Genomic DNA, 10,000 nt, shown 5'->3' on the forward strand with positions numbered 1-10,000 from the left:
CTGTGTGTGTAAAATGGCATGTTCTTAGATACTGTGGGCCCCTTTGTTTACCTACCAGTTTACAGAGCCTAGGCTGTGTGTTTACAACTACATTTATTTCAGCACACACACACACAGTACAGACAGGTAGTGGATTATGAGGAGATATTCACTGATTTTGACAACAAGTGATTTTGACAACAAGCGTTCTCCAGAATCACTGACTACACCTTTAACTTTGTCTTTTCCTATCATTATTTTCTTAACTTGTTTTCTTACAATTTGTCTCGCATATCTCTTTATTTTATTCCTACTATCATTTGTCTTAATGGCTTTTCCTTTCTGTCAACTTTCCTGGTATATTTGGGTGATCTTCTGTTCTTTTTTCCCATCCCACCCTCCTCTCCACTGCCCCCTGTCTGTGGCCTCTCTCTCTCTCTCCCTCTCCCCCTCTCTCTCTCTCTCTCCCTCTCTTTCTTTCTCTCTCTCTCTCTCTCTCTCTCTCTCTCTCCCTCTCTCTCTCTCTCTCTCCACTGCCCCCTGTCTGTGGCCTCTCTCTCTCTCTCTCTCTCTCCCTCTCTCTCTCTCTCTCTCTCCACTGCCCCCTGTCTGTGGCCTCTCTCTCTCTCCCTCTCTCTCTCCCTCCCTCTCTCTCTCTCTCTCTCTCTCTCTCTCTCTCTCCCTCCCTCTCTCTCTCTCTCTCTCTCTCTCTCTCTCCCTCCCTCTCTCTCTCTCTCTCTCTCTCTCTCTCTCTCTCTCTCTCTCTCTCTCTCTCTCTCTCTCTCTCTCTCTCTCTCCACTGCCCCCTGTCTGTGGCGTGTGGCCGTGCGATTATTGTCTCTTTCGTGTTTTTTTTCTGAACTTGTTTTCTTGCGTTTGTTTGTTAATTCCTCTTATCGTTTAACTTAATGGCTATTCTTCTTTGTGGGATTTTTACCATTCTTTCTTTCCTTCTCTCTCTCTCTCTCCCTCTCTCGCTCTCTCTCTCCCTCTCTCGCTCTCTCTCTCTCTCTCTCTCTCTCTCTCTCTCTCTCTCTCTCTCTCTCTCTCTCTCTCTCTCTCTCTCTCTCTCCCTGTTTGTGTGTTATATACTCTTAACTTATTGAATATTTTTTGTGTAATGGCTACTCCTTTCTGTCTACTTTCCTGGTATATTTGGGTGATTTTCTGTTCTTTTTCCCTTCCTACCCTCCTCTCTGCTGCCCCCTGCCTGTGGCATGTTGTGTATTTTTTCCTGCTATCGTTTAACTTAATGGCTATTCTTCTTTGTGTGATGTTTCCCATTCTTTCTATCCTTCTCTCTCTCCCTCTCTCTCTCTCTCTCTCTCTCTCTCTCTCTCTCTCTCTCCCTCTGTTTGTGTGTTATATACTCTTAACTTATTGAATATTTTTTGTGTAATGGCTTCTCCTTTCTGTCCACTTTCCTGGTATATTTGGGTGATTTTCTGTTCTTTTTCCCCTTCCTACCCTTCCCTTCCCTCCTCTCTGCTGCCCCCTGCCTGTGGCGTGTGGCATTACGTCATACTGCAGGTAGCCAATCAGAGCGCGATCAGTCAGGAGCAGGTGGACGGTATCCTGCAGGAGAACGATGCTCTGAGGACAAACCTAGCCGCTCTAGAACAGGTAATAAACCACGGGACAAACCTAGCTGCTCTAGAACAGGTAATAAACCACGGAACAAACCTAGACTCCGTAAACACATCATTATGGCCGTCCCAAATACCTTGTATTATTTAAAGGTGCAGTGTGTAATATGACATCATCAAGAAAGTTCTACAAAGTTCTAGAATGCAACGCTCCCTGGGTAACCCCAACCCTTTAGAATAATAACAGAAGCTACAGTGGCCTTCAAGGACAAGAACAATTCTAAATTTTAAACAATGCACCTGATGACATTCCAACTATGACACTTTCAAGATGGCGGTGACAAGGCCTTGGTCCAAAATATGCAGAAATATGGACATATATGAGACCCTTTCTAAGGAAAAAAATTATAATTCAAAACATTTTCTTCAGCTATTATGCACTAAATTAAATGTACTTATGGATATTATAATTACTTTCTGCTAGGAAATAAAACCCAAAATTCTACACACTGCAGGTTTAAAGGTATTCTATGGACAAACCTAGCTGCTCTAGAACAGGTGATAAACCACAGAACATGACCTAGCCTCCGTAAAAACACATACTATAAACCATCTACAGAAACTAGCCTCCCTGAAAATCATCATTATGAATAAACGTACATTCTCTCTGCCTCTGCCCAGGTAATAAACCACAGAACACAGCCTAGCCTCTGTAAACACATCATTATGGCCGTCCCAAATACCTTTTATTGTTTAAAGGTATTCTATGGACAAACCTAGCTGCTCTAGAACAGGTGATAAACCACAGAACATGACCTAGCCTCTGTAAAAACACATACTATAAACCATCACAACAGCATCTAGAAGTTTAACCACAAAGAACCTAGACTCCGTAAAACATCACAACATAACATAGCCTAGCCTCTGTAAAACACCTCATAAACCATCAAATGTTCATTTCTCTGCCTCTGCCCAGGTAATAAACCACAGAACACAGCCTAGACTCCGTAAAACACATAATATAACATCAGAACATCATCTAGAAGTTTAACCACAAAAAGGTTTCCTATGGACAAACCTAGCCTCCTTAAAACACAAAATATACTATCACAACATAATCTAGCCACTCTAGAGCAGGTAATGAATCACAGTGCATAACCTAGCCTAGCCTCCGTAAAACACAACACAAACAATTACATCTTCTGGAACTTAAAGCATAAAAAATAGCAGAATTTAGGGGATCCGGTCAAATTCACAGTAAACATTCCACTTCCACATCAGACCATCATTTTGTGCTGAAAAAAAATCCAGTGTTAATACACAGCCTAGGCTTTGTAAACGGGTATGTTACTAGCTACAGTGGGGCTCTTCGTTGAGATACCCTTTCTTAAACTATCAGTTTGCAGAGCCTGGGGATTTTTTTTCAGTGCGCACACAGTACAGACAGGTAGCAAAATATTCACTCATTTTGACGAAGTGATTTTGACATCAAGCGTTCTCCAGAATCACTGACTACACCTTTAATAATAAAAACAAATAGGTTTTTAGATCTATTTATAACACATTATTGAGCATGTACCTATAACCCCCTCCTGCAGGAGAACAGTGCTCTCAGGACTAGTCTGTGCGCTCTGGAACAGGTAAATATAGATAGCACACCTTAGTTTCTAGAAATAGATCATTGTAGAAATGGTTACTAGAACCTTAACCTTAGATTGATGCTTGTGTGATACTAATGTAGAACCAGATAACTTACTGTTCGGATTAAAACAAAACTAGGCATCTTATTACTACTAACCTAAAAGCCTAACTTGGTAGTATGTCCTAGAGTTATCTTGATGTCCTCCCAGTAACCATGAGGTCTCTGGTTCCTCCTCCCAGTAACTATGAGGTCTCTGGTTCCTCCTCCCAGTAACTATGAGGTCTCTGGTTCCTCCTCCCAGTAACCATGAGGTCTCTGGTTCCTCCTCCCAGTAACCATGAGGTCTCTGGTTCCTCCTCCCAGTAACTATGAGGTCTCTGGTTCCTCCTCCCAGTAACTATGAGGTCTCTGGTTCCTCCTCCCAGTAACTATGAGGTCTCTGGTTCCTCCTCCTAGTAACCATGAGGTCTCTGGTTCCTCCCAGTAACCATGAGGTCTCTGGTTCCTCCTCCCAGTAACCATGAGGTCTCTGGTTCCTCCTCCCAGTAACCATGAGGTCTCTGGTTCCTCCCAGTAACCATGAGGTCTCTGGTTCCTCCTCCCAGTAACCATGAGTTCTCTGGTTCCTCCTCCCAGTAACCATGAGGTCTCTGGTTCCTCCTCCCAGTAACCATGAGGTCTCTGGTTCCTCCTCCCAGTAACCATGAGGTCTCTGGTTCCTCCTCCCAGTAACTATGAGGTCTCTGGTTCCTCCTCCCAGTAACCATGAGGTCTCTGGTTCCTCCTCCCAGTAACTATGAGGTCTCTGGTTCCTCCTCCCAGTAACCATGAGGTCTTTGGTTCCTCCCAGTAACCATGAGGTCTCTGGTTCCTCCTCCCAGTAACCATGAGGTCTCTGGTTCCTCCTCCCAGTAACCATGAGGTCTCTGGTTCCTCCCAGTAACCATGAGGTCTCTGGTTCCTCCCAGTAACCATGAGGTCTCTGGTTGGATCCCCGGCACCGGACAGGAGGGTGTAAAACTAGTGCCCACCATCTCTACCATTGTGTCTTTGAGCAAGACACTTAACCCCAAACTGCTCCAGGGGCGCTGTACTATGGCTGACCCTGTGTGAGGACCCCCTCTGGAGTCTGTCTGTCTGTCTGTCTGTCTGTCTGTACTATGGCTGACCCTGCGCTCTGACCCCCTCTGGAGTGTGGGAACTTGAGAGGGGAGATGAGGAAAGATGGATTAAACAGATTGTAATGTGTGTGTATAATGTGTTTCAGATCCAGACGGTGAAGACTCAGGAGGTGAATCTGTTGCGTGAGCAGCAGGAGGCGCTGAGCAGTGAACTGACCCAGAGACGCACCGAACAGGAGAGTCTGCTAGCTCAGAGAGACGACATGGAGTCACAACTACAGGTTAATATATATACACACACACACAGACAGACAGGGAGACAGACAGACAGGCAGGGAGAGAGACAGGCAGGGAGAGAGACAGGGAGAGAGACAGGGAGGGAGACAGGGAGAGAGAGACAGGGAGAGAGAGAGAGACAGAGACGCACCGAACAGGAGAGTCTGCTGGCTCAGAGAGACGACATGGAGTCACAACTACAGGTAAGAGAGAGAGAGAGACAGACAGGCAGGGAGACAGGGAGGGAGACAGGCAGGGAGACAGACAGGCAGGCAGGGAGAGAGAGACAGGCAGAGATGCACCGAACAGGAGAGTCTGCTGGCTCAGAGAGACGACATGGAATCACAACTACAGGTAAGACAGACAGGGAGAGAGACAGACAGGGAGAGAGAGACAGACAGACAGACAGATAGACAGACAGACAGACAGACAGACAGGGAGAGAGACAGACAGGGAGAGAGACAGACAGACAGACACTTACACACACACACTCACTCACTCACTCACACATACATAGAAAGACACAGACAGACAGACAAACATACAGAGACAGACAAACACACACACACACACACACTGAAACACACAGAGAAACGCACACACACAAAATACATTTATTTTTTCATGGCCTTAGAATGAGCCTTGTATATCTACATAGGAGCTGTGCGCTGAGGCCGCCATGTTGCACCGCCATGTTTCTACAGTAGCACAGAACGGACAAACTTAACGGCCTTACACGTTTTTATATATAGTGGGGCGTCCTGGGGAAATGCACCTGTTGGAAGACCAAGAAGAAGAAGAAGTACTATAGAATAAATAACTAAATACATCTTCACCTCATCACTTGATATTGTAGGAAAGACTTGAGGCAGTGGTGGATGATGCCATCTTTAGTAACTATAGCTTCTTGTCCTTGAAGGCCACCGTAGCTTCTGTAAATTCTCCCCACAAAGGGAGGGGTTAGCAAGGGAGTGTTGACATCTACAATCTCACACTAGATGATGCTACATACACCAATATTACACACTGTACCTTTAAAACCGTGTAATTTGTTTTCTCTCAGGAATCGAGTTTTGCAAACAGGAAGTTGTTGGAGCAGTTAACAGAGGAAGGAATAGAGCAGGAGAAACTACTGAGAGAGCTGGAGGAGGCTAAGAAGGTAACACACACACACACACACACACACACACACACACACACACACACACACACACACACACACACAGACACACACACACACACACACACACACACACACACACACACACACACACTCGCAATTCAGCTTCCAAATGTGGTATGTGATGGAATGGTATATTTAATTCTGTCTGTCTGTCTATCTGTGTGTGTGTGTGTGTGTGTGTGTGTGTGTGTGTGTGTGTGTGTGTGTGTGTGTGTGTGTGTGTCTGCCTGTGTGTCTGTCTGTCTGTCTTTCTCTGCCTGTGTGTGTGTGTGTGTGTGTGTGTGTGTGTCTTACTGTTTGTGTGTGTGTGTGTGTCTCTCTCTCTCTCTCTCTGTGTGTGTGTGTGTGTGTGTGTGTGTGTGTGTGTGTGTGTGTGTGTGTGTGTGTGTGTGTGTGTGTGTGTGTGTGTGTGTGTGTGTGTGTGTGTGTGTGTGTGTGTGTGTGTGTGTTTGTTTGTGTGTGTGTGTGTGTCTCTCTCTCTCTCTCTCTGTGTGTGTGTGTGTGTGTTTGTGTCTCTCTCTCTCTCTCTCTGTGTGTTTGTGTCTCTCTCTCTGTGTGTGTGTGTGTGTGTGTGTGCAGACAGCAGAGAAGAGGAAGGCTATGTTAGACGACATGGCCATTCAGCTGAGTCAGGACAAATCTGACCACAAGGAGGCGCTATCGGACCTCAAGCTACAGCATGAGAAAGAGGTGAGACAAATCACTATGTACAGGTCTTTAAAAATGCTTTTTCATCATGTTTCTAAGAAGAAAATGTCTCATAAATCAGACAGTGAACAACATATGAACAAATCCTTCTGTAATAACCTTCAGAATAGTGCTGAGAATGATTATGGAAAGTTTAGTTGATGTAAGTGCTTTAGAGAGTTGAGATTTTTGGTTCAGAGAATTTAAAAGAATAAAATAAATGTTGAGATCATGTCCGTTAAAGATGGTTGTATAGGAGAAATACACAGACGCAAACAGACAAAAAAAAAATCTTAAAAAAGCTTGTGTTTAATCCACAGCCTAGGCTCTGTAAACAGAATGTGACTGTGTTGTGTTTCAGGTTCACACTCACTCACTCACTCACTCACTCACTCACTCACTCACTCACTCACTCACTCACTCACTCACTCACTCACTCACTCACTCACTCACTCACTCACTCACTCACTCACTCACACACTCACTCACTCACTCACTCACTCACTCACTCACTCACTCACTCACTCACTCACTCACTCACTCACTCACTCACTCACTCACTCACACACTCACTCACTCACTCACTCACTCACTCACTCACACACACACACACTCTCATACACTAGGCTCTGTAAACAGAATGTGACTGTGTTGTGTTTCAGGTGCTGGGAGTGAGAGCTCGCTATGAGAAGGAGCTCAGAGGTCTACATGAAGACAAGAATCGCTCTGAAGAGGAGATCAGGCAACAGCTCAGAGACGAAAAGGTAAAACTGGATACAGCGAGTAAGAGGAATGGAAGCCTGTTCACATCAAACGTCTGTGTGGTAGATTTTAGACCGTGAACGATCTGGAGTTGGAGAGAGGGAACAAATGAATGAATGAATGAATACTTTATTCCGGACTCAAAGTTCCATATAAAAAGACAATACAAATACAATACAAATACAAGTCAACACAGATTAACCCTTAGGGCCCGTTATAATATTAGGCACACTTGTACCGCTAAGGTCCGTAAAATGGACATTTCATTGAGGTAGCTATAAAAAATATTATACATTAATTTTTTTCTACTTTTTTTTTGCCAATTCTTTTCCCCTACATCTGCCCTAACTATTAATATAAAATAGTCATGAATTTTAAAAGATGTTAACCCTTTAAATGCCAGGTTTTGGTCATGATGCCATCGTATTTTAGATGAAAAAAACTGAAAAACTGAAATATTTTCAATATACTACATGCAAACTCATTTTTTTTGTGTTGAATTATTAGGCCTGTGATGTGTCAATGTTGAGCAGCAAAACTGATTTTCAGGCATTATTATTTTTTGTGCAGTGTCAAATACTCACACTCGTACCGCTAAGGTCCGTAAAATGGACATTTCCTTGAGGTAGCTATAAAAAATATTATACATTAATTTTTTTCTACTTTTTTTTTGCCAATTCTTTTCCCCTACATCTGCCCTAACTATTAATATAAAATATTCATGAATTTTAAAAGATGTTAACCCTTTAAATGCCAGGTTTTGGTCATGATGCCATCGTATTTTAGATGAAAAAAACTGAAAAACTGAAATATTTTCAATATACTACATGCAAACTCATTTTTTTTGTGTTGAATTATTAGGCCTGTGATGTGTCAATGTTGAGCAGCAAAACTGATTTTCAGGCATTATTATTTTTTGTGCAGTGTCAAATACTCACACTCGTACCGCTAAGGTCCGTAAAATGGACATTTCCTTGAGGTAGCTATAAAAAATATTATACATTAATTTTTTTCTACTTTTTTTTTGCCAATTCTTTTCCCCCACATCTGCCCTAACTATTAATATAAAATATTCATGAATTTTAAAAGATGTTAACCCTTTAAATGCCAGGTTTTGGTCATGATGCCATCGTATTTTAGATGAAAAAAACTGAAAAACTGAAATATTTTCAATATACTACATGCAAACTAATTTTTTTTGTGTTGAATTATTAGGCCTGTGATGTGTCAATGATGAGCAGCAAAACTGATTTTCAGGCATTATTATTTTTTGTGCAGTGTCAAATACTCACACTCGTACCGCTAAGGTCCGTAAAATGGACATTTCATTGAGGTAGCTATAAAAAATGTTATACAATCTTTTTTTCAACTTTTTTTTGCCAATTATTTTCCCCTACATCTGCCCTAACTATTAATATAAAATAGTCATGCATTTTAAAAGATGTTAACCCTTTAATTGCCAGGTTTTGGTCATGATGACATCGTATTTTGGAGGAAAAAACTGAAAATGTTTATTATTTTCAATATACTACATGCAAACTAATTTTTTTTGTATTGAATTATTAGGCCTGGGATATGTCAATGCTGAGCAGCAACACAGATATTTAGGCATTATTATTTTTTGTACAGTGTAATAAACTGACACTCATACCGCTAAGGTACGTAAAATGGACTTTTGAAAAAGGTAGCTATAAAAAATATTATACATCGATATTTTTCCAACTTTTTTAGGCTTGAATTTTAAACCAACATCAGTACTAATCATAAATTGAATTTTTGTGTTAGGAAAAGAACCTCACCTGCAGTCCATGCACATTTTCCACTCTTTTTGTTATTATCCAGAAGTGAACAGTGAACGGGCCAAGAACAGTGTAACAGGGACATCATTGGCTAAATAAAGTTGTGTGTATGAGAGAGACTGTGTGTGTGTGTGTGTGTGTGTGTGTGTGTGTGTGTGTGTGTATCCCCATGACCTAGACATTATGAGCAAAAGGCTTGTGGTTTTCAAGTGGCACTGTTTTCATTCACTCTGTTCCATGTGTAGTTTTTCATGCAGAGGTTCAAAATCCCTCTAAAGATGACTTTGTATAAATGCACAGCACACACACCTACCTGAGGTCCATACACACAAGCATGTGCAGTGCACTGCTTCAAATAAGTTAAAACATGGGCCATCTTCAATCACATCAAAGGTGCAGCCGTCAGAGACACATAACAAGTCGTTGAGCTGTTTACACAGCTGCCATTGAAACCAGAGTTTATACAAAGCAAACTGTGGAACTAGTTATTTCTTACCTGGCAATATGGAGGGAGCCTTTACACAAGAAGTACATAAAGCTTTGGAAACAGTGATGGAGTCTGATTCTGATAGCGAGTAATAGGAATCTGACACAGACAATGGTTGCGTTCCGAATCGCATACTTTCTACTATATAGTATGTAGAAAAAAGATTTAGGATGTCCCGATTCTTATGGCCAGATTTAGGATGGTTAGAAGTACCCGGATGTCCTACTTCATGCGGCCAAGATTGTTAGTGTTGAAAAGTGCATCCTATTTGGGCGATTCTGACCCACAATCCAGTGCGCACGTGAAGTGACGTAACATTGACGAAGCCTCCATATGAAAACAAACGGGGATGCGACGGATATAAAAGCAAGAGGCAAGATCAAGGCGCAATGTTATGATGAAATAAGAGAGTAAAGTATGTCCCAATAGTATGCCTACTGCATCCTAACTAGATTATTTTTATCGTCGGATGTAGTAT

At 42.2% G+C, this 10,000-nt stretch overlaps 1 protein-coding gene across 1 annotated transcript in view; it reads left to right on the plus strand.

Moving 5' to 3' along the window:
• Positions 1-10,000, plus strand: part of gripap1 (GRIP1 associated protein 1) — a 55,642-nt gene that overhangs the window by 22,040 nt on the left and 23,602 nt on the right. The window contains exons 16-21 of the mRNA XM_080031634.1: positions 1,510-1,602; positions 3,164-3,205; positions 4,475-4,609; positions 5,668-5,763; positions 6,367-6,477; positions 7,137-7,238. Coding sequence (XP_079887760.1) covers positions 1,510-1,602; positions 3,164-3,205; positions 4,475-4,609; positions 5,668-5,763; positions 6,367-6,477; positions 7,137-7,238 — 579 coding nt within the window. The remainder of the gene's footprint in view (positions 1-1,509; positions 1,603-3,163; positions 3,206-4,474; positions 4,610-5,667; positions 5,764-6,366; positions 6,478-7,136; positions 7,239-10,000) is intronic.

This window comes from Ammodytes marinus (genome assembly GCF_949987685.1).
Source record: "Ammodytes marinus genome assembly, chromosome: 7".
NCBI classification, from domain to species: Eukaryota; Metazoa; Chordata; class Actinopteri; order Uranoscopiformes; family Ammodytidae; genus Ammodytes; species Ammodytes marinus.